Raw genomic sequence first — 25309 nt, 5'->3', positions numbered from 1 at the left:
TCAATAGCTTTAACTACCAATGGGCCACACTGTGAACTCTGCAAACTGATATCAATAAGAACAACATACCCTGGGGGGTTTGGGGTGGGTGTGGCTCAACCTCTTCATTAAAGGCCTCAGGTTACTCGTTTGAAAGGTCACAAAGTCTTTTTGCTTGATAATATTGCTAACACAGCTTGTACAGGAATCATCACATCCCTTTACAGTAAATAGGATAATGAAATCCTGTGAAGTCCCTCCTGTTTGTGAGCTTCACTTCATGCTAGCCCTTCCTCTGTTTAAAACCACAGTACTTTCTGAGATCAGCACAGTCATGGGGTATATCAATGTTATGTAACTTTACTTATTTATCTACCTATCTGTCTATCTGTCTGTCTATCTCTCTCTCTCTGTGTGTGTGTGTGTGTGTGTGTGTGTGTGTGTGTGTGTGTGTGTGTGTGTGTGTGTGTGTGTGTGTGTGTGTGTGTGTGTGTGTGTGTGTGTGTGTGTGTGTGTGTGTGTGAGATGTAGGGAAGGTTGATTGTGTGTGTGGCAGGAGGTTGGTAAGGTCTTTCTGACTCAGCATTACTGTCCTTAGCTGATTTCTGTCTCTGTCAGCAATGTGTGTGTGTGTGTGTGTGTGTGTGTGTGTGTGTGTGTGTGTGTGTGTGTGTGTGTGTGTGTGTGTGCGTGTGCGTGAGACGCACAGGAAAGAGAAACAAGAGAAAGACAAACAGATGATAAACCCGCACCAGACAGATCTTACAAGATATAGAGACCGATTCAAATTAAAACTAGCGTGTCAATCAAGCTTCTTTATTTTGTTTTATACAACAACAATCTTTAGGAAGTTGATTAAAATTAAAATGTTTTAAAATGTTGTTGTTTGACAATCATCAGATCATCAGGTTTTGGGGAAATCATGGCTGTCCAGAATGTTTTCCAACAACCATAGCTTCAGAACAAGACTTATTTGTTTCTGTTTTTTGAGGGAGAGGAGAATGTGCTATTATTTGTCAAATATGTTGACTAACAGTGGAGTAGGAATGCAAAACTCCTAGTTGTTGTAATGAGTTGAAAATTTGTGAAATATTGATGTTTCTAAAAAAAGAAATCAACCCTCACATGGCCTAATATTTTAAAATCCGATCAAATAATAAAAGAATCCCATCACATAAGTTATATATAAACAGTGTTATCAGGATACTTTGCTCACCATCCATGATCCTTAGCACTTTTGCTCTGTGTCAAATTTTAACAAAAGCAAAAAGCAAAGCAAAAACATGATGCATTGTTCAAAATATTCATCAAAATATTCATCAAATTAATTAATAGTAATATGAGTATGCATATTTGCTCAATCTAATGCTCAAATGGACACACATACACACGCATGTACGCACGCACGCACGCACGCACGCACGCACACACACACACACACACACACACACACACTCGCTACATAGACCCCCAGCTGGTGCTCTGGTGTAATTTATTATCTCTTTTGTGGAGTCATGAAATCAGCCTTCCCTACATCTCACACACACACACACACACACACACACACACACACACACACACACACACACACACACACACACACACACACACACACACACACACACACACACACACACACACACACATCTTTTTTTAAGCCGGTCATTCCAGGTTGCTGTATGGCAGAGACCTCCTCGGCTTAATTAAAATAGCATCCCCAGGGACAGAGCAGGGAATATTCACTGGACAGTTGAGGGATGTGAAAGGTCTCAGGTTGTCAGGAAAAAGAAACACTGAGGAGAGTAATTGCTTTTTTATATCAAAAGTGGAGGACTCCTGATGTTCTTTTAATCTATTTTTCAAATTGTGGTCTTGATTATTAACAGTAGATTTTTGAGAGAAATCAATAAGTGATAACCATATGTGAAGAGTGACAGAGGTCCTGCCACATTTGGCAGGTATTATTTGTGTGTCAAGAATATACTGCAAGTATTAATGTTGAAAATGAAACCAACCAAAGCTGCATGAAATATCTTTTCACTGTCTGTATTACAGGGTATATAAAACATCACACTATCAGGTAAAATTAATGAAAAGGAACTTAAATATGTCATGGTGTAATATTCTAAAAGGTAACCTCATGTATTTTACATATTCCTAAAATAATCTTGTTTGTCTTGTGAAAAAATAACACACTTCCATTTAAATACTGTAAGTAGATTTGGCTGGATAATTTTATTTCATTCTATATTCAGACAGCTAAACCCTTCTTTTCATTTTGGTCATGTTGTTTCTTCGCATTTACACACATGTACAGTATATAATTATAGCTCTATGTCGTATACTTTTTTAAAATACTTTTTTACCCAGAGATCCTTTCTGTGTCCTAAAACTGGCAGAGAGACTGTCCACACTGTTTTGTTAGAAACATGCATTCTCTGAATATTTCATAAGACACAACATGAACCCACAACCACACAAGGTCAGGCTTTGTTATATCACTCAAACATATCTGTCCATCTCTCAGGACTCATCTACTTGATTGACAAAAAAACAATCACTCACAGGAAAAAACTTCACATTTCATGAATGCTAGCTTAAAAAAATAATGTTTTTTGACAGTTACTAAGGCATTTCGAGTATGACCAATCCAAGAAGTGAAGGAACAGCAGAATTTTTCTTTGCACTTAGGTAAGCACACATGTGAATGCACACACCCTCTCCTTCACACACATTCTGGGAGGAATGCACCATAATTATGCCTAGGGTAAAACTGCTATTAATTTTTTAATGGATTCAATGTTTTATTCATAGCACCTACCCAAGTCTCAGATATGGCAGAGCACACACAAAACTATTGCTAATAAGAGAACACACGGTAAAAGTGTCTATTAGTTGTTAATAAAGCACACAAATTTCCATCTCAGTAGCTTTGAGCACAGCAACATTTTAGGCTGAAACCACATTTAGACTCAATAAATCATCCACTAAATATTTATGGCATTTTAGCGTCATGTTTAGTGCATGGGGAGTTTGAAAAATATTGTGTGTGTGTGTGTGTGTGTGTGTGTGTGTGTGTGTGTGTGTGTGTGTGTGTGTGTGTGTGTGTGTGTGTGTGTGTGTGTGTGTGTGTGTGTGTGTGTGTGTGTGTGTGTGTGTGTGTGTGTGTGTGTGTGTGTGTGACAGAGAAAAGAGATAGGCAGAGGAAATGACAGGAGGAGGAGAAGGTGGTGTTCCTTCAGTGAGGCCAGTAAGACCGGTTATTCTGTCCTAGAAATCATTTCTCAGTACAGAGCACTCTGGCAAACCATCCACCCCACTGTTAGAGGAATACACTGCACTTCACAGGATGAAAACTGGAATATAATTTAGTAACAAAGAAATACAAAACATTATTCTATTCATGCTCAACAGTGTCTGAATAACTGAACATTTTAGTTTGTAGGACAGATTGACATTAAGAAAATAAGAATAGGAAAGTCACAGTCACATGTTACAATATACAGTACAGTATCTTCATAATCAAGTGTTGGCTCGACTTCTTGCACTGGATATGTAATGCAGGAATGATTAGTGTGTAAAAGTGAGGTGGAGAAAATGACAATTAAGAGACTTTATATTTTTCAGGGGGGAAATATATTTGAATATTTTAGTAATCTATACTCAGACAAGATCAGACTTCATAAAGAAATCAAATTATCTTATAGAAATAACATTTATTTGTAAATTCTGTTTTATCTGGAGCTGATAGTGCTTTGTGTTGGTGTTTATTATACATAATTCATCCCCAATAAAACCAGTGAAGCTCTTCAATATATTGGTTTGGATTAAAGAATGGTTTCCAGGAATTAAATAAGATTGATGTTTAAGTTTGTTATTTATGTTATTTTTAATTTGTTTACAGAAGTTGTATTTGTACCATGAAATTGCAGTTAACACAATAAATGACCAAGACACACATTTGAGGCCTCCAACTCGTTATTTGCACAGCACCAAAGTGCTAGCTAAATGTGAATTCTGTTACTATCGGACATCTGTAGTTTAATCTATAGTCGGATCAGCCTACTTTAAACCATTCACTAACCATGCCAATACTTGCCATCAACATCCCTATCCATGTACTGCACACCTAATAATGTGGAACAGAATTGACTCCCCAATTTATCACACTCTCACAGTTGGACTTAAAGTAACAGATTTATTAGATAGTCATTTGCTGCTGCATGTAATGCTGCCAGATGAGGGTCAGTGAGACTGGCAGTGTTAAAGCTGTTTGATGACCTCAAGGTGATAATGGCCGTCCTGGTGAGAAGGACACAGAGGAAGACAGAAAAGGAGATAAAGAAATACTTGGATGATTTAGGACAGAGAAGGTGACCAGACTCAGAGGTCAGGCATCTAGAAGTGTAAAGAGGAACATACTGTACTTTCGGGTATAAACAACAGTGTGATGTATTCTGCAGAAACTGGAAGAAATTATGATTAAAACTATTATATCAGATAAATACCTACCCGGTACATATGCAGGGAATAGATTTAAATTAAAACTGAGAATAATTGACATTTGACAGAATGGTTTGACTTTCTGCTGTATGTACCTACAATAAGAGAAAGGCCAGGGGAAAACAATGCATTTTGTATTATTGTCTGAATTAAATAGTGTTGTATATATATACACTCTACCGATTCAACAAGAGCCCCTTTAATTATTGCAAATTTGCTTGGGTAGTTCAGTTAAATATGAAAATACCAATACCTGCAGTTTGTTCCTTAACAACCTTTAAATATTGTCTTAATTTAGTCGATAACAAAAGCAAAGAACAATAAGAAACAAAAACATTCATTCATTCATTCATTCATTCATTCATTTGTTTGTTCTCCAAAGTTTGGCTGGCAGGTGTTGCTGAACCTAACCCAACTGGCTACACACGAAAGGTGGGGTACACCCTGTGTGAGATGCCAGCTCATCGCGCACCAAAAACATGAGCACCGTAAATTTGTCATATGACAAACCTGGCATATACAACACAATTACACAATCAGAAATGTATGCAACTTAAGAATACTAAAACACTAAAAAAGTGTGACCAACCCTCATACATTGAGAATTACCAGAAATCCTTTCCTAGATATATTACAAATTTTAAAATAGAGAATATGTTCTCTCACATTAAGCCAATAAATTAGATTTGTGTCTTTGGAAGTTCAAATGTCCACTTTTTTGATATGCATATACTGTACTACATTATAACACTAGGTATGATGCAATGTAATTCTTGGTGTTGATAAATATACAGTAATTAACAACTATAATGTTCTCTTTTTAACATTTTAGGATTACAAAAGCAAAAATAATGGGTGGATATAATGGCACTAATGCAGAAAGTTTACCTAGGTTGACCCATGACACCACTGATAAGTATCGTCACAGATAAATAAATAAAATTTTCAAAAAAATCTGAAACAATGTAATAGCTCCAGATTCATTCCTCATTTTCAATAGAGGAGCATGTGATAGAAAAGAGCAAGTGATGCTCTTTTTGTGACGCATTCCCGTTTTATGAGAGAGCCGGGGAGGGAGGGATGATCTCGGTTTTCTCACGACCTGATGCCGGCTGAACAGTGTAAGGGACTGCTGGGATGAATTTTTCATCTTTACCGACCTCAGTGGGCAGTACTTATGGATAGTATTATTGTATTATTGGTGCATGACCGTGAATGGTCGTTGAAATAGGAAGAGGCTGACGATGAACTGACCAATCGCATATCGAGGTGTGGCTGTCAGTGGGCGTGGTTATTGCGAAAAGGGTGGTGCAAGAGGCGGAAGTGTGTCTCGGCTGATCTCTCGCTGTCATTCGGCCACAGTCGGTTCCGAGAGAGGGGCAACCAAGAAGCGTACAGGACTCGGTTGGATCTGTAGCAAAGTCAGTTCACGAAATATACGTAAATAAGACAAACAATGAAACCGATCGAATCAGGCTTGTGAACGAACCGCGATTAGATAGACTTGTCACGTTGTTAACAAAGCTGCTTGATTATACAGTCCAGATTAGAGGCAGCAGATCGAGAGCTGTGTCATTGAGCAGGCAGGACACGTCAGGAGAAGGGAGAAAAAAAAGCTGACCGACTGCACTGTACGAGTCAGCTATCATATCGTCTCTCAAACGCGTTGCCTGACGTACTATTTTTTTTCCCAAGGACACTACCTTGCTCTTGCCCCGAGGGAAGGATCTCGACAAAGACATCGCCGAGGTCGAAGGTGGTGATCATAAGGTGAAAAGGATTTTTTTTTTGCCTGCTTTGAAGCTGCTCAGCTAGCTAGCATTTGTGCTAACTCTCAAATAGCTAGCTAGCTAGCTAACGTTAGCGAATGATGGAAATGTTAGCTCTCCAGCTAACATTTCCAGTTGCCTTAAACCGATCGACTGTCGACAGTTGCCGCAAATGTAAAATTTAATAATGAAATATGTATTAAACCATTAATGTCGATAGTGTTTGACTTGTGTAAGGTCTGATCAGTTTTGAGGTCAGACACCATAGACTTGACAGCTGTCAAACAAGGTCGAACGGTTTATTCTCAATATATTCAAAGTTCATTGATATATTATGTTACTGTGTTGAGGTTAAGGTTATGTTACGATTAATGGTTTGTCTGTCTGTTGGTTTGCGGTATAAAACCGTCTCTAAAATGAAAAACGCGTCGGTTCCACACGACATATCTAAATCGGTGACTTGTCAGCAGGTCAGCTGTAGATTTAGAAGCTGACAGCGTCACAGGGTTATAATTAGCTAAAGATGTAACGTTAACTGGTTGTTTTTCTTTTCACTGACCGTATTAATATGGGTATATTGTTAAGTGAAAGAATGAGCTGATTCTTGGCAGTGTTATATTATATCCTAGGAATTCTTTGCAGGAATAAAACACACAACAGAAAAAAAGATTATTCTTGTCATTAGAAAATGTGTATGGCCATCACATAGTTGTATCTAAATCCCTTGATCTATAGTGGAACAAAAGAGACAGACTGCTAACTCAGTACATGTCATCCTGTGTGCTCTTCTCTCAATAGGACCAAGCGATCACGGGATAGCATTTGTGTGTGGGGGGAGAAAACAAATGGGGGATTACGGGTTTGGAGTCCTAGTTCAAAACAACACTGGCAACAAATCTGCATTCCCGGTCCGAATCCACCCGCATCTGCAGCCCCCTCACCACCACCAAAATGTGTCGCAGAGCCCTGCTGCTTTCATAAACAGCACCACAGCTGCAGGGAATGGCACCACGGGAGGATCTCCCTGGCTCTTCCCTGGCTCTGCCACTCACAACAGCGTGCAAGACGAAATCCTGGGGGGCCCAGAGAAGCCCAAAGCACAGCAGCAACAGGAAATACAAGAAACACAAGAAAAGCAGCAGCAGTTATCTCCGGGGAGTCACCAGGAGGGTGGAAGTGGTGGTGGGATCATTTCAGAACTGGAAAAGGCCCGGTCAGAGGAAGCCAAGACGGACAGTGGCGTGTCCGAAGGAAGTAATGGGAAGGAGAAGCAGCTACGTCTGGAGTCTCCTGTCCTGACTGCCTTTGACTACCAGGAGACGTCTGGTCTTGGGGGGACTGGACCAGTCCAGTCCAGTACAACCTCATCATCACTTACTAGCTTCAACAACTGGTCAGCTGCCATTCCGCCTGCACCATCAACCATCATCAATGAGGACGTCAGTTTCTTCAACCCGGCGTCCGCCAATAATGGGCCCCTGCTGTTCCAGAACTTCTCTCACCATGTCAGTCCAGGTTTTGGTGGGAACTTCTCCCCCCAGATTGGACCAGCAGCAGCCTTGTCCCAGCACCACCCTGCTCCCCCACCACATCCTCATTTCCAACACCCCCACAACCAGCACCAGCAACATCGGCGCTCCCCGGCCTCTCCACACCCTCCACCTCCCTTTCCACACAGGAATCCGGCTTTCAGCCAGTTGCCGCATTTATCTAACAGCCTGAACAAGCCCCCGTCCCCCTGGGGTCCAGCCAGCTACCAGAGCCCATCTCCCTCCTCTGGCTCCTCCACTTCCTGGAGTCCTGGAGGAGGCTATGGTAGCGGTGGTTGGGGAGGATCTCAGGGCAGAGATTATCGCCGTGGTCTGAATGGTGGGATGACACCCATCAACTCTATCTCTCCATTGAAAAAGACCTTCCCAAACAACCATGTGGCATCCCAGAAATATCCTCGGAATAGCCCTGCAGGCTTTAACCCCAAGTCTTGGATGGATGACGGAGTCGGCCGCAGTGACATCTTTCCCTTCCAGGTCAGTTTTAGTTTTTCATCATCTTGTTGTTTATTTCAGCTTTAATTATAGTATTATATTAATATCAGCACCTCAAACACTTTTATTCTGAATGTATTTTGTGTTCCTCCTTTTGTGTGGTCAAGTTTGTCTGCAGTAGCTGCTTATAGTCGTTATGATTAAACGCCAATGTGCCATTGATACTAGGTGTTAATGTTCTTACAGTCTGTGGTATGGCTGCTATTTTTAGACATGGGGGAGGGTATGAATTTATATGATGTATTTTTTCTTTTTTTAATGTGCTACCTTAGAAATAAGTCGTTGGGTTCCCCCACTTCTACAGCTGTATGTCCCTGATGATGACTAATGTGTCTGTGTCACTGCAGTGTTGTGTGCCACATAACCAAGCTGGGAAGGCGGAGGGAAGAGTGGGGGTATGGGGAGTGGTGGTGGCATCATGTATGGATGGAGAGAAGAATATGTCAGTGAGAGGAGGTTAGAAATGGGTAAAGCCATAGAGAGTGTGGGGAGAACAGTCACAGGAAATGACTGGAAGACTGACGTATAATGAGAATTCTATATAATAGTGAAAATACGGCAAAATTTGGGATTTAAGTCAATGAATAAGCAATAAAAAAAGGGAAAGAAAATGGCACTGGTACTCTTTTTTTGATGAATGGAGCCTAATATCTAATGTTTTTTCAGGGTTTTTAATCACTGAGGGTATTTTTGCTGTAGTCAAGCTATTTATTTTCAAAATGCCATCCTTTTTACAGTCTGTTTGATAGTGGGTCTGCACACAATGAAGATGACTCAGATAGACTGATTAACAGAGGTAAAAAGAACACAGAAACATGTACGTTTTATTGATCTCACTCATGATTGTGTCAGGCGTTGCAGGGAAGCAAGGGTGAAGGGAGGAAGGTCGCTGTAGGTCTGATGAACTGATGAAAGGTTTCTGTCAGTGCAGTGGGTGACATCTGCCCTCCTAACCTTGAACTATGTTTGTTTTCCTCTGTCAGTTAACTTCTTGTTAGTCATAACTGCTTCATCTGTGGATTCCCCAATGACAAGATGTTCAAGATAATTCAGTATCATCAGAATTATAGCTCAGCTCTGCTGTTTCAGTTATCTGTCAGTTGCGTGGCACTGTTGCTATTTTAATGATGATGTTTTATACAGGAATATACTGATGTCTCCCAGACAACCAAGTGGCTAATTTATACATAAAGTTTGATGATGCAAGATTCCAGTTTGATTCTAACTACTAGAATCTAGATATTAGGAGATAGGCTACGGAAAATATGACTACCTTTCAGAATAGCCTAGTTTCTATGGAAACCACATTTACGAGACATTGTACAAAATTCTAAGTATCAAAGGACACAACTAATTTATAACTACTTAGTGAGTATATGTGTAGTATTTCTTCAAGCTGGATTTGTATAGTTTATGAGGTATGCTCAGCACAAAGTAATTAGATGTACTGTTGCACTGATGAATACATCCCTATTATTTTTATGTCAAGATGGTAATTATAAAGTCATGAACATTGTGACTGGACCAGATTTTTCTTCATCTCCACGTGCAGATAATGACTCACATTGAACCACAGACTAAACAGTACAGACATTGTTCTGACATGTCTTGACTTGTCTGGGGTATTTTTTTTTTTTTGCTGAATAAGTAGTAATGCTTACCTTTGAGCAGCTATTTACCATCAGCTAACAGTCCTTATTACTGGTAATACTCACAGGGTCAGGGTCCTATCTGACCTATAAATCATTAGGACTTATTATCTGGTAATACTTTGAAAACACATTGTTGTGAAGGTCAACTTTTAAAAGCATTTATATTTAAATTCAAAGATACAGCTTTTTAAATTGTGGCAATCCTAGATAAAAACAGGGTGTTGACGGAACTGGAACTTAGTTGTGTTAGCTAAGTCCTTTTCATCTGATTAGTGATTCTGTCCATTTTCTGCAGTGGAGAGGTCCTTCTGTCTCAGTGTTAAGCTAAAGCTAGCATTACAACCTGTGCAGTATATTGCTCTGCTTTATGTTGACTCAGATCAGCTAAAGTAGGTTTGTACTCTTGGCCTCTTGATACCGCAAGGCCAGATAAATCAAGGAGAGTCCGTTTTTAGCTCACTTTGAGCTACTAAACTCTTATCTACACTGTTTTTGCTTCTGCTCACAGGCTGTTTTTACTTGTAAATGTTGCCTCGTATTGCATAATGCGACTACTAGGAAGCATTCACCACATATGCTTTTGAAATTAATTTGGTGTAAGAGAGGCGTTTGTTTCCTGCTTATGAGCTTAATGTCTTTGAATTTCCGAACTGTAATTTGATGGTGTTTATCTTTAATTTAATTTAAAAATTTTTTATATTACATTGTGTGAATGTGGATCCTATTACAGTGTTAAAGTTGTCACCATGGAAACCACTGTTAAATTATTACACAGGCAGCAAAGTGTCAAGTTTATTTGTCAGACGCCTCCTCAGTGTAACTCATTCTGAAAGATCTGTTGGTCATTAGGTCATTGTCTTTTCATTTTCTTTCGCTCAAGAGTTAGTCTAACTAAAACTCTGAAAAAACAGAATGATGTTTGTCATGGTCACACACTGTTCAGATGACTGATGGCACATGTTGACTTAGACAAGGCTACCCCACTGGCTTGGTAATATAAATACCGTAGCTCCTCCAACTGCTCTAACTTCACAGACCTCATGAGGACCTTTTATGACAGTGTTTCTCTCTACGCTTCCTCCAACTTCCTCACATAGTTTCCATTTTAACACAATAGTTTAATGTTCAGTAGCTTTTGCTTCAGAGGCCTGTTTCTCAATCCTTGAATGGTCTTAGTTCATTGCAGTGGTGATTTCTTTGTGTTCTTTTGGATAACAAGTTTGGTTATTCTCTAACCTGCACTTTTGTTGGATATTCTTCAGCAGATAGGAACACACATACAGTGGTCTACTGCTGAGGCAAAGATCCCTTCGTTACCTAACTAACATTGAATTGAACTTCAGTCGAGATGTTCGATTTTGTGTATGTCTGTACAAGTGTGGGGATGCAATTCGAGCACAGTTATTCATGTCATTTAGTGGATATTTAATCCAATGAGGTGTACAGTGCCATGACACACAAAGGGAAAAATGGTTGGACCGGTTACTGTTGCAGCAGTAGGGCAGGCAGGACCTTAGCTTGTCGTTTTTTTTCTTCCTTTCTTTCTGTCCATCGACGCGTTACTTATACATCCTTATCCTTGAGGATTGCAGGAGTCTGGAACAAATCCCAGCTGAGACGCAGGGTAGAGCCTGGACGGTTTGCTGGTCAGTCATGGGTCTGACACATCATACATACTGTAAAGTGAACCAAACCTAACTGTCATTGGACAATGAGGGGAGGACTGAAAGTAAACTTTTCCTTGTTCTCTAATCCCTCACCTATGAAAGGTCAAGGTCATAGTTTTCTGTGTCAGGTGTACTTGGCAGAGTCAGCCTGATATATCTGGCCAGTGAACTGCAGGGCCTGGAGTAAGCCAGGACAGGATATTGTCTCGGTAAGGGACTTGGGTAACTGTTGGTTACAGCTCCCTCCTCACTGTTTGTGTAGCTTAGATACGCTGCAGCCTTTTATAGTGCTATTATATGAAGACACATTATTAAACCAACTCCTCTGGCCTGCAAGGGGAAACAAATATTGCAGGCCTGTTGGTTGACTTAAACATACTACCTCTATTCAGTGTCTTGTTTGAAAGGCCACCTGATCAGTGTAACCAGTGTTTAGGGAAGTGTCAGTTGAAAAACTCATCATGTAGTGATAGTCAGAGCTGTGTTTAGTATGAGACATCTATTATAAAGAACTGGGAAATTGTTGATAATGTCTTATTTTGAAGGGTCAATCTTTGCTCTTTTCAGTTTTATCGATGTTATATGCAAGCATGGAGGTCTTCAAACACTTTGTGTCAGAATCCAGGGCTTTGGCCATTACCTCTGGTCATTCTGAAGATGAGAAGTTAGATCTTTTATTAACCCTGTTTATATAACAATTTTTGTTGAAAAGTGAAACCTTTTTTTCTTCTTTTTTTTAGTCTTAAAAAAAATAAAATTTGTATTCACACAATTTTTTTCTCTCCAAATGATCCGCTTTAGGTAAATACATGCAAAACTGATTGAAAATTCTTATCTTTGTCTGGGCACTAGTTGGCCGTTTACTCTTTCAAAATCACCTCAGAATAAGATTGCAGTAGACGTGCTATGAGAAGATTACATCCTGGAGCTCATTTACAAATGCATGTGTTTTCAGGCCTCTGAAATCTGTAGTTGTACAGGGAAACGCCTCAAATGCCACAAAAAGTTAACCGTTTTGAAGTAAAAAGTTTTTAGCATGAACTGCATTTTTACTACCTCGAACCAGCTCTGTTCATTTTTATTATTATTATTGTTATTGTCTTTTTTTTTGTTTTGTATTTCTATCAAGTAAAAACTACCTGGTATTTGTTACATCTGGAACATTACAGACCACTGATTGGTCAGGCTCAGCATGCACCAAATGTACTACAAAGCACAAGTCACTGGCTGTGATGCTCAAACAGCAAAGCTCTTTTAGCAGCTGCTATATTGAGGATGTGCAGACATTCCCTTCTTTTATAGCTAATGAGGGGATCATGAGGTGTGTGTGTCACATAGAACACTACACCAGGGTATTTTTTGTGCAGTGTCCATCTACTCTGAGGAGCTGCTTCCCTGTAATGGAAAACGAGCCACAGAACAGTTCTCGGTACCACGCAGAGTCAAGTAGAGCCGGTGCTACGTAGTGGAAATGTGGCTTTAGACTAATGAGAGACCTGAGCTGTGCTGGCAAGCGCATAACTCTGCTGCTTATACAGCCTCATTGTGCCCTTCTCACACCCTTGACAGATGCTCTGAAACGGGAAGAAAGGTAATATGTGTGTTTGTAAGCAATAACCATGTGTCCATAGTCCTAATTAGTCCCTGGTCTATGTATCCTCACGTGAAGCTTAACAAGGGAAAAAAACAAAGCAGAATGTATGTGGAAATGTCATCTTGTATTTAGACAAACTCATTGCCTACATTAAAGGAGTTTGTTCAGTCTAATCCACCAAAGTAGTGCAAATACTACAGGAACTCTCATCTCATTTGTGTTATACCCCAGATACGCACGCACGCACGCACGCACACACACACACACACACACACACACACACACACACACACACACACACACACACCATTCAGCAAATCAGCCAGTGCAGGGTAATAAGTTGTTTTGGACAGTTGGGGGTATTTAATATCATAGCTGGTCTTTGAAATACATTGACCAGGAAGAAGCATAACCACAATCATCAGAACCTCAACCTGCTTCCTTTTCCTGACCACCTTTCTTCTCCTTTTGCTTTGCATTACCTCACTGCTCCCCTTTGCTCTTTCCATCATCCTCTTTCTTTCAGCTGTCATTTCCCCCTTCCCTTCTTTGATTTGGGCTTCCTCTCCATGCCTGTTGTCTCACGTATGTGAGGAACAAATATAAGGGAACATACTGAACGTCCCCCCCACCAATAAATGTAAGCTAGAATTAAATCTCACACAGACATTACATACATTCACCATGGTCTACTCTTCCCGTTTTCACTCCTCAACCATTTGTCATTCATGGGCAGGTGACACAGAAGATTAATCTTTAAATTAATCACACTCAGCATGCTGTATTTAATCATTTATTACACACATTTATGTCATAAAAGACAGAAGGAGGTTAGCCTATTTGCCTAATGGTTCTTTATATTACAGCCTATTTAGAACTGAGAGGCTGTTGCAAACGTTCAGGTCCATTTTGTCGCAATTTTTTAATGTAAAATGTGTACTTAATAATACTTTTTTGTCTTAAAAAATTCCAGGAGGTTTAAATAGCATTAGCTTAGTAGCTTCTGTCATTCACTTACTACAGACGAGGTAGTTATTTTTATGTATAGTGTGATTTCACTGCTGTGTATTCATTACCAAGGTCTTGTGAGAGGAAATCAATTCATGAATGTATACTAAATGCTTCAGAATCTTCATTCATTCATTTTCATGTATCGCCGCAGCGGGTCACGGGGAGCTGGAGCCTATCCCAGCCGGCATAGGGATTGAGGCGGGGGACACTCCGGGCATGACGCCAGTGCACCGCGGAGCCACACACAAAGACATACAAACACGCACACACTCACTCACTCCTACAGGCAATTTGGGACTGGCCAAATCAACCTGAAGCGTATTCTTTTGGAGGTGGGAGGAAGCCGGAGAACCCGGATACAACCCACGCAGACACAGGGAGAGCATGTGAACTCCACACAGAGCGGGTCTCAAACCCGGACCCGCCGTGTTGTGAGGCGACGGCTCTACCCACTGCGCCACCGTTCCGCCCGCTTCAGAACATGATGGTGAATAAACCTACAGGCCATGCTAATGTTGTCTAATGAGCCTAATTCAGAGTTGCATGCCTCTAACGCAGCAAGCATCCTGTTTTATGTGTGTTCTCTGATCCACTGTGCACATGCTGTCTTTGATGAGTTCAAATTTGATGATGCACTCACTACTGGCATAATCCTATTATACGTAGATCAGCTCAGCTCACATTTGTTGATTCAGGGTCAAATATTCAAAAATAGCAACAAGATGTGGTGGAAGCCATGTTGTTCAGTGAAAATCAGTCTGCCATGCTATTTTATTGACCGGTAGATTGAAGCCCTTTGTTCCTTGTAGCTTTATTATCATTTTGTATTTTGCATTTTTACAGCACACAGCACGATTGCCTTTTAAGAGTATATGTCAGGCCTTGTCATCCGAGTTTATACCAGTGGCCTTTGGTGAGCTGTCACAGAAATACTGTGCATGTTGCTGACTGGACTGTACAATTTGTGTGTCTTGCTTGTTGGTAGTGTTTGAAAATCTTTGATGTGAGCTTGTGACAGGCGACCATGACTGTGTATTCGTGCAAACCCTGCAATCTGTCAGAGATGAGTACCTTGCTGGCCAGTTGAAAGAGAACGATGTGTGTTTTGATGATTAATCTCAGTCTACACGTCTTGCGGTCAATGCTTAGCAGCAACAGAGCACTATCCAGACCTTGTATCCTTTGGACAAAGTCCATCATGGTCGTTAAATGAATCTCATTTGTCATGAAACAATATTTTTGGATCATCCTACAGAAGAACAAAATATAACTACCAAATATAAAACATTTCTACAATTTAGAAATGCAAAAGCAGGAAGTTAATCTTAGCGTACAAAACATGATGTCTATAAAAACAGCAGATACCAGAAATATTGCATTTTTTAGCTACCTTTCTGCGTTTGTCTGGTTTCCTGCTATCACAAGTGGTGTTACACCCTACAATAACCAGTTTTTCCCACTTGTTTTGCCTTACCCTCCCTATAAATATTTGGTTTATTTGGCGTAAAGCAATACCCAAGTTCACCTAAGACATCAGGGGGGATATGAGAAAATAGTCAAGATAGTCTGACCTATGTCCCAGTATTGATATTTGTTTTGAGAGAACACTGGGTGTGTTCTTGCTGTGTGGTCTATTTTAGCTTCAGTTCTTGAGAAATCCACACTAGCCAGAAAGCTGGTTAGAGATTTTGGCTGTAGCTGGAAAGTTTGGCCATTTCTCCAGCCAGCATGGCAGACATCCAACCACTCTCTTTGCCTGATCAGATAGTAAAAGTAGCTATTGACTTTTTGGAACTCTTGGAGGCCCCAGACAGTAGATGAAAAAGTGAGTTGCCCGCCCAGCTGACCCTTAGTCATATGGTTCACAAATGCAGGGCTGCTTGTATGAACTCTTCGACACCAAGATCATGGTGTAATAATCACGCTTTGAGCTTTTGCTGAGGTGGTTTTATTTTCTGACAGTTCTCCACAGACATTGACCTTTAGTTTGACATGGTAACTGGATAATGAATACATACTAGAGGGGTTAGGCATAGTTGTATTTGTTTAAAAGACAAAGTAGTGAATGGAATAATTGCTAGACTCACAATACAAACAGCTTTCTTCCAGGCTAACAGACATGTTGGGTAATTCCTGTTATGCAAAGTCTGTCCATTATTACTCATGTTAAGGCAGAACTGAATTTGACATAAAACTACATCTACAAGCCTGAATTATTTTATGTGAGGATAAAAAGGATATTTTATGTGTAGACTTGGTTTAACCCCTCACATATTTATATGTTAACTTTATTGTGTGTGTGTGTGTGTGTGTGTGTGTGTGTGTGTGTGTGTGTGTGTGTGTGTGTGTGTGTGTGTGTGAGTGTCTGCGCGCGTGCGTGTTACGACATATGTGTGGAATTTATGTATGTATATAAGAGTGAAAAAAATCGTTTTCCCACAGGGACCATTACAGTATTAAAAATGTACTCATGACCATCTTAGATTATTTTTTGATGATAAAAAAAACCTTAGCTTCCTTTTGGCTTGTCCCTTTAGGTGTTGCCACAGCATGTCATCCTTTCTGCATTTTAGATGAATGCTCATATTTGTTTGGCAAAGTTTTTTTTATGCTGGATGCCCTTCCTGCTACAACCTTCCTCACTTATCCAGCCTTGGGACTGGCCTACAGTTGACACAGGCTTGTGCCCCTGTAGGGCTGCCAATGCCAGGGATTGAACTAGAGGTAGCATACATGTGAAGCATGCATATGACCACTGAGCTACATCCCTGATTTTCTGATTTTTTGTTTGACAATGATTTTTGTTTGTAAGATTGATGAAATGTAAATATTAAATGGACCTTTGCCTTTTTCCATGGCTGCACAAAAAAGTATTAATTGAAGTTGAACCAATCAATCCTAATGTGCAGGACAACAATGTCTAGCCAGAAGAGTCATATGCCTTATGCGGCGTGAGACAAGTAGCACTTAAATGAAGAAAAAATCTTTTTTTAAAGAGCAACATGTGACTGGAAAAATGTGACAGATGGATAATTGTGTGATGCTGAGCGCTGATGAGACCTTTGGCGTCAACTGTAGACTTAAAATAAGAATATGGAAGTGAGTTTCCTAACGGCTTCAGCAGCAATGCTGGCCTGATTCATGGTTATTTTGGAAAAGGGAATCAAAAGCCTTGATTGGTTTGTTGAAGTCGTTGTCAGTTATGCTAGGTGGAGTCCAAACAGAATTCTTATCAGCGTAATTTGTGTGTGTGTGTGTTTGTACATATTTTGTGTACATGTTGTATGGGGTGTGTGCTGACACTGGATAGTATGTGGACACAAATATTTCCAGTATGGTTGGTATGCTGAGGATGCCCTTGTTGTAGATGACAAAGCGTCCTGTAAAGACTCCTCTAACTTCCATTTATGCTGCGTCAATGAATCTGAATTTACAGCTTAGTTAGTCAGTAAACCTTCCTGTGTTAAACTCACAACGGCGTAGGCATGCTCAGAATTAAGTGACTGGAAAACCATGCAGAAGAAATGAGGTTCGGTCAACAGGTTCTTGTGTGACTCAACTCCATCTCGCTCTCATGCATTTGAAATTCAGTTTGTTGGATAGAAAACCTACATGTGAGATGTACAAAATACAAGGGTCTTTTTATTTTGCTGAATATGCAGCTGAATCACTGAAGATTGCAGTTCTCCTTCCTAAGTTTCATATTTTGTCTATGTCAGAATCTTAAAATAGAGATTGTCATGCAATTCATTTCTCTCGACTGTGGATAAATTAGGGCAATACAATAAAAAAAAGTGTAGTACAACTGTCCTGCTGGTCATTGTATCTTCCTCTTGAATAAAGGAAATTAAATGGTGTTTATCCCATTGTCTTCTCTCTTCAGGATCGTACCAGGACATTTGACAGCTTCAACATGAACACGCTGGAGAGCTCCCTGATTGACATCATGAGGGCTGAGCAAGACACTCTGAAAGGTGACGATGTGAACATTAAAAAACAGACTTAGTTGACAACTCGCAATACTTTTACTACTACTGTACTTTAATTGTACACTCACTCAAAGTGATAATACTGTTACCAAATTCAAATGCCAGGAGCACCCAACAAGTTCATGCTTAGATGTGACATCTCTAGAATTATACATAAAGGGCTGTGCACCAATGTGTTTAGTTATGTTAGGTTTGAGCACAATACTTGTCAACTCACTTAGTTGAAATACAGTAGATACTGTATTACATATCCAAGTTACACCAAAACCTCCACAATGCAATGTCATTGCAACATATAAAATGAAAGGTTGCACCATTCTACCTTTTTTAAATGAAATCAAACATATGTGGCAATAATGAGTGTGTTGCTGAGTTCTGTCTGATTGGCCAAGCGTTACCCTTGAAGAGCTTCTAGCTGCTCTCACAATCACACTTATTCACAATATGAAACCTCACTTCACAACAGAGAAGTTTCGCTTCCTTTGCAGGTCAGACAATGAGACATCATGTCACTTTTTTGTTTTTTGATGAAAAATGATAAAAGAGCAGTATTTTCCCAATAATTATCTAGGCTATGGTAGTCTGCCATTGGAGATTCAGAGAAAATCTGTGGTGGCTTGGGCTTTGTATTTGGTTTAATTTAATGACTTTTGAGAGCAATGTAAGGCCTCCTTCTGATCTGAAACAAAGTAGTGTGCTGTTGTTAGTTTCTGATTATCCCAGCTGCAACCAAGATGAAAAACATTGAATCACAATTTGCTTTTCCTAAACAAATTTAAATTTCTATTTATAGTGGTTGTTTATCTATCATGATAAAATCCATTAACTTTTACAAATTAGGATGTTTATAAACTATAGATTTAAAAAATGAACCTACCTTAGTTGAAATGCTTCCAACAATATTAAAAGCCAGAAAAAAAGCTAGTTAGTTAAATGGTTAGTAAAAGTTTATGAAGACTGTGTTTAATTTGGCTATAGGAGCAGTCAGAATGATGAAGACAAAAAAGTAATACTGTATAATAAACTTGTGCCGACTGTTGGAGACCATAACTCCATGTTTGCACCTGCCCAGAAACATCGGTCTGTTGTACACCTCTATTCCTGGTTACACCCCGCTTCAAAGCGGTGATGTATTGTAATTGTCAATGTTCGTGTGTTTGTTCGTCTATTCATTAGTCCACCAAATATCTTCGCAACCGTTTGCAGATAACAAGATGAAACAAAAAGCACATTACTCGGGCGGCAAAGAGGATGAAAATGAGGTGATGACCTTGAGAAAACTACGTGGAGGTCAAATTTAAACTCTTGTACGCTCCAGAACCAGATAAAATAGAAATCCGAGGGAGAAGGCCACTGTGAGTAAGACCATAGATCAAAGCTAGTGCTTTGATCAATGACAGTAGGTCAGAGCACTAGCTTTGATATTTGACCTATGCAAGTAGGTCAGGGTAATATTGTGAATTTAGGGGTGTCACGGGATGTTGCAGTCTGTGACTGCATTGGTTCTAGTTTTACTTGCTCCCTACGAATTTGATGATTACTATGTGATTATATCCACCTGCTAGTTTGAGGTTGATATAATTGCTGTCTAATATCGACATCCTCCAATAAACCCTCCCTTATTAAGGTTATAATGTGAGAGCTGTCTGTCTCAGGATGTGCAGTTGTTTGTTCTGTAATGTTAAATTGTACTTATTTATATATGAATTTTGGCCTCACCCCGGCTGTATAAATAGGTTGGACAACATGGGCTGAACTACAAATGCGTACTAGTTTTATTTGGTGAATAAACAGATCTGTGAGTGTATAGTTCATGCACTGGTATTACACAACACAATTAGCTGAAAAAAGGATTCACCGTTGGGAACTGGACACTAACTATCATTGATTAATAGAGATGAGCCAGCAACTGTTATTGGCTGAATGGTGTTTGACAACGCTGGTCAATGCCGACCCAGAAATGCTGTATTGAATGTGAGTGTGGGTTATTGTTTTAGAGGGTGTAGTTGACAGTAATTATAGATAGGGAGTGCTTAGGTGACAAACACGTCTTTGGCTGATATCAGCTTTTAGTCAAGGAAGGGTTTGTTTTTGGAGTGATTCTGGTAGTGATTATATTTCATAAGGAATCCTTTAGAAACGAGAGCCTGGGCTGTCATTGTTATAGACTAGAGTCCAAGCTCTTTGATCACATCACAAGACTTCATCCAGTAATGGCTACTAGAATACTGTCCTTCTTAGGTAATCACACATCTAATAGGATGTGTATGAGTATGAGCTCTAGATACTTCACTATCACCTTGGTCTGAATTTGGCCTCTCACCCACTCATCCAGCTGTGATCTGATATTATAATGATTTACCAAAGTAGATCCTCCCACAATACATACTTATGAGAGCAAGACAAAGGTTAGCTTATTAGCCACGTATGTGGTGTCTTTGTTCAGCCATTCTGGCGGAGTCCTGCAAATGTTAGATGTAAGAGGTTGGCACCAGAAACAAAAGTTTTCTTTGAAATTGGAAGCCACAAACTTCTGCTTCATTATGTCTGCCAAGGAGATTTTTACAACCTTGCCCATTGGATGTTTGGTTGTTTGGTTTGTTTGTTTGTCTGTCAGCGGGGTTACACAAAAATTACAAGATGAATTTCCAAGAAATTTAGTGTGACGTCGGGCCTTGGGGCAGGAAATAACCCAATAGATTTTCCTCCATATCTGGATGAAGTTGGCAGATGAAAGATTTCTTTTTGAACTTAATTTCCCTAGGATTTAAAGATATGAAATGTTTCAGCATTCTACAAGAGCTAAAACCAATTTCCATGAAATGGAGAGCAGGGGTGGGGCGTGGGTGTGGAAAACCAAACAGACATGGAGGATTGTTCAGAGGTATGTGTTCTGCTGAGGAAGTGTAGCACAGGTAATGTGGAACCCAACTGACTCTAATTATTTAGTGTGAATATGATCATGTGTTGTTTATCTGTGGTGGAGCTGTGATACAACAAATAATCGTTTCACCCAATGTTCTTTATTACTTTCACATGATGCATCACACCATATCCCATCCCATCTCCTTTTTTTTGGTTTTTCAGTCCTCGGCTTACTACAAAAGATTATTCTATCTTTTCCTTGTTTTCGTAATTATAGTCAGGACTTATACAACGCCGTGCCAATTGTAACAGGAACTGAAGAGAATCCCCCTTTCTCTCACAGCAAAGTAAATCAAAAAATATAATTACAGCACATATTATTTAAGCGTTTTCTGCTCTCAAACCTAAGTGTACAGTGCCCTCTCCTGCTCTCTGTTACACACTTATAAGGACACATACATGAACATAAAATGAACACAGCCTTTGTGTGCACAAGCACATTCATATATATATATAATCAGAGCACAAATGTCTCTTGGCAGCAGAGCATATTGAACAAAGTCAAACCAGAGAACAGTTGAGGGAACATGTCTACAGTAAAATTGCCTTTGAATTGCTTCTAGCATTGTCCTGACTGACAGAAAGGATTCCTCTGTTCAGCCGCCACACAAACACAACACTGCCTGGTGTGTGCTTGCGCACGCGTGTGCTACAACTATTACCGTGCCGGACATGTAGACAGACCACGGCATGCAAATAAAGTTCAGGGAATGGGCACACACCATCCTGCATCACGTCATTGATGTGAAGCACTTGCTTTGCGTTCACCTTTAACATCCAATGTGACAAGTTGTGATCGGATGGATTTGGGGCGGGTCACCATTGGCTTGTATCATGATGAAAATACAGATTTTAATATTACATTTTAGAGGAATTGAACTTCTTGTGTGCCCTTGTTTTTGTTTGCACCCCTGATTTTACTTTGATTACAACATAGCGAGTGAGCTTGTATTGTAATAATATTCAGGCTGTGATAAATGTGTGCTTGAACATATGAAAATCCACATTACAGTGTAGAACACTAGCTCCCAAAGCCACGGGTGGTCTGTCCTGGTTTCTGCGGTCTGTGAGTCTTGGTTCTACTGAGCACAGTGGTGTTCAATAGGCGAGATGTGCAGGAAGGACTAACACGTTTCCACGTGACCGAGGGATCGGAATTTAACAATCACAGAGCAGGCCGTACCCACACAACAATGGCCTCACTATTTCAGCTCTTTCATCTCATTATCCTCTGCAGCTAGCAGGCCTCGCATAACTTTGAAGCTTGTTTTGCATCATAACATGTATTTGTGTGGATGAGGGTGGGTAGGAGTCCGGCCTGGAAAGTGGCACATAGAAAATGAATGATATGGAGCTGAGAGAGAGAGAAAGAGAGAGGGAGGGTGAGGTAGGGAAGGAGGGGGAGAGAGAGGGAGAGAGGAATGGAGGTCAGTCTCATTCCGAAAGATGGTGTGCTTCACACAGATCCAAGCGTAGACGGGAAGAATCTGTCTTCCTTTCTGTGTAGCCTCAGAACATTTCACATCATTCATACAAGTGACTTTATACTTGGACTCTAGAAATGTTGAATTTGGATATACATGTACAATATTAATAAAACCTCAGATACTCAATTCTCAAAACATTTCCTCATCATCTTCATCATCACACAGTTCTGGCTCCCTGCCTTCATGGCAACTCACTGCTACATCATTCCTTACCAAATATGTTCAGTTATATTTCCTGTTTTCTTTCTCGGTTTCTCAGTTCTCAGTCTATCAGTTGGACAAAATCAGTTGAATTAATTCCCCCAGTCCAAAAATCATGCTAGAATACATCCTAACACATACAGGTTATGCTGCTAAAATTAACATTAATGTTCCATTAATTGAGCCAAAAAGAAGACCTTAGGAATGGTGGATAAATTGGTCACAGCATTAATCAGCTAACACAGTCATCAGACCGATCGTTGAAAAAATATCCAATAGTTGCAGCCCGTACTCCATTTAGCCCAGCCCCAAGCAGAAAGAAGGTTGAGTCAAGAGGCCTGTGTTTTTAAAAGGAGGCTTCAATGGGAAGATTGACGTGGTCATGCATCTGTGACAGCCATGATTAACAAACACACAATGTTAACTGTGTTCTTCTGCACAAAACAACCTTTTTTAGAACCCCTTTATCAGGCATTGTTTGCAGAACTGTTAAAATTTTTCCCATTAGCAAAGTAAATGTAACACTGATAAAAATTGTCATCATGAGCATACTGTAGAACTGACAACAGTGACATCGTTCTCTCAGTTTATCTGTAATTTCTATGTTTTCCATTTAGGTCAGTGTATAGGGGGTATATGCTATACAGTCCTTTAGAATTAAAATGAAGCCTACAGTAGGTTTCAGCATAGCAGCCATTAAACATCAATATATATGTTCAATAAAGATTTACATAGGAACAAAAGTTTTAAACGTAAGCAACAATTCAACCTCTTTGTCTGTTTTCACATTCAGCTATATTGAAAACATTCTATTTTGTGTCTGTCCTTGCAGGTCGCCTTGGCTTCCCTCATCCTGGAGGGGACAACCCTCTGCCCCTCAACGGTACGTAGGGGAACCTGCTGGGATTTTCTGGGGCCCACAAACACCAGAGGGCTTAAAATTCAGAGTGAACTTGCATCCAACATTTGGAGAATTATTTCCAACAAATGTATTTAATTATTTCAGAAAAAAATTTCTAATCTGAAAATAAGACCCCATATGACAGGTTAAATAAAGGGTTATTTAAATAGAAATTAGATCCTGTTGTGAGACTAAAGTTGTCCTCCCTCCGGTAATTCTTGCCAGTATTTCTCCAGCTAAGTGGGTTCGTATTTAGCGTGATTCATTTCTACTGACGCTTGTGTCTCAGTTTTTCTCTTGTTCTTTTTAAATCTGCAGTTAACTCACTAAAAGCTGCAGGTGGAGCTATTTAGATGGTGTGAGATGACCCTGATTTTTTTTTTTTGTCTGGTGATTTTGAGGCATTGTACGTCCTCTTTTCTGGGATGGAATCCAACCAAAGTGTTTCGTCTCTCCTCAGAGCCTCTCTTCTGTGTAAAGGCTGGCATGAAATGAAAAGTGGCTATTTCTTCACTTGTCTACTTTAAAATAGTTTGAACCAACAAACTGTTCTGCTGACGTGGTTCCTCAGATAAATAAATTAAGAAGAATTAAAGCGGATGAGTTGACACCTAGAGAATGTTTTTAAAATTTTTTTATGACACCAGATAATAAAGGGAAGGAATGTTACATAAAATGTTCCCTTAGAGTGGGACTGCTGTGCATTTGTGTTCCAAAGTGTCCTGTTCGTAACGGTTTTATGCCTGTGGATTAGATTTCATAGTTTTATTTCCTCATATAAAATAAATAAAGACATTAACACCCACTGATTAGCTTAGGTTTAATATTCAGCTACATCTTCTTCTCCTTCATTGGTTGTGTTGTAGTTTTTCGCCTTCTGGTTTTTGGGATCAGGATGTTAAACTATAGATTCCTCACAAGATCACTGTGTCACATGTTGAGATCACATGGTCAGGACTTGTCATCAAAGGCCTGAGACAGATGGTGCTAGTGGACAGGCAGGATTCAGTGGTTGAACACCATCTCTCTCTCTCTCTCGCTCTCTCGCTCTCTCTCTATTTCTCTGTCAACTAAGCATACACAGATTGTATTCCCCATTCTCCTGATCTCCCTCACTCATTTTCTGTCACCCCCACCCAGCTTTATCAGCTTGTTTCTCATCTCTATTTTTCTCTCACTCTCTGACACGTACATGATATTTATAGTGCTCTGCTCTCTTTCAATCTGCTTTACTGTTTGTATCTTTCTCTCTCTCTCTCTCGCCTTCTCACTCTCTCTTTCTCTGTGCTGCTCCTCATTTATCTGGGTTAAAAAGTCCACAAAGGGAGCTAAGGATTATTTCTTATGTTACTTCCTTCCTCCCTCTTCTCACAGTTTTAAATGGGTCTAGGTTTCAATATCTTCACATTTTCAATAGCTTCAACTTCACCTCGAGTCAAAGAAAATATTTCACAGTAAGCACATTAAAATGGAATGAGTTGTAAAGAGCATTGCCTTGTGTACACACATGATGGGAACTGCACTGTTGGTTGTGGAACCTGTTAGATGGCTTAAAAGCAGTTCTCTAAACAAATTGAATTAAACAA

The 25309-nt window shown here is 39.9% G+C and overlaps 1 protein-coding gene across 2 annotated transcripts in view; it reads left to right on the top strand.

Moving 5' to 3' along the window:
* Positions 1–5827: 5827 nt before the first annotated feature.
* Positions 5828–25309, top strand: part of cpeb4b (cytoplasmic polyadenylation element binding protein 4b) — a 31024-nt gene continuing 11542 nt past the window's right edge. Inside the window, exons 1-5 of one of the 2 annotated variants that reach the window (XM_068330797.1) lie at positions 5828–5903; positions 6178–6252; positions 7050–8278; positions 18104–18194; positions 23655–23705. In XM_068330797.1, coding sequence (XP_068186898.1) covers positions 7097–8278; positions 18104–18194; positions 23655–23705 — 1324 coding nt within the window. In that variant the 5' untranslated portion in view covers positions 5828–5903; positions 6178–6252; positions 7050–7096. Of the gene's footprint in view, positions 6253–7049; positions 8279–18103; positions 18195–23654; positions 23706–25309 lie in introns of both variants that reach the window. The other variant, XM_068330798.1, reaches the window with a different exon arrangement.

This window comes from Antennarius striatus, chromosome 13, assembly GCF_040054535.1.
Source record: "Antennarius striatus isolate MH-2024 chromosome 13, ASM4005453v1, whole genome shotgun sequence".
Classification (NCBI taxonomy): domain Eukaryota; kingdom Metazoa; phylum Chordata; class Actinopteri; order Lophiiformes; family Antennariidae; genus Antennarius; species Antennarius striatus.
The sequence above is the reverse complement of the archived record's forward strand: the minus strand, read 5'-3'. Positions and strand labels throughout refer to the sequence as shown.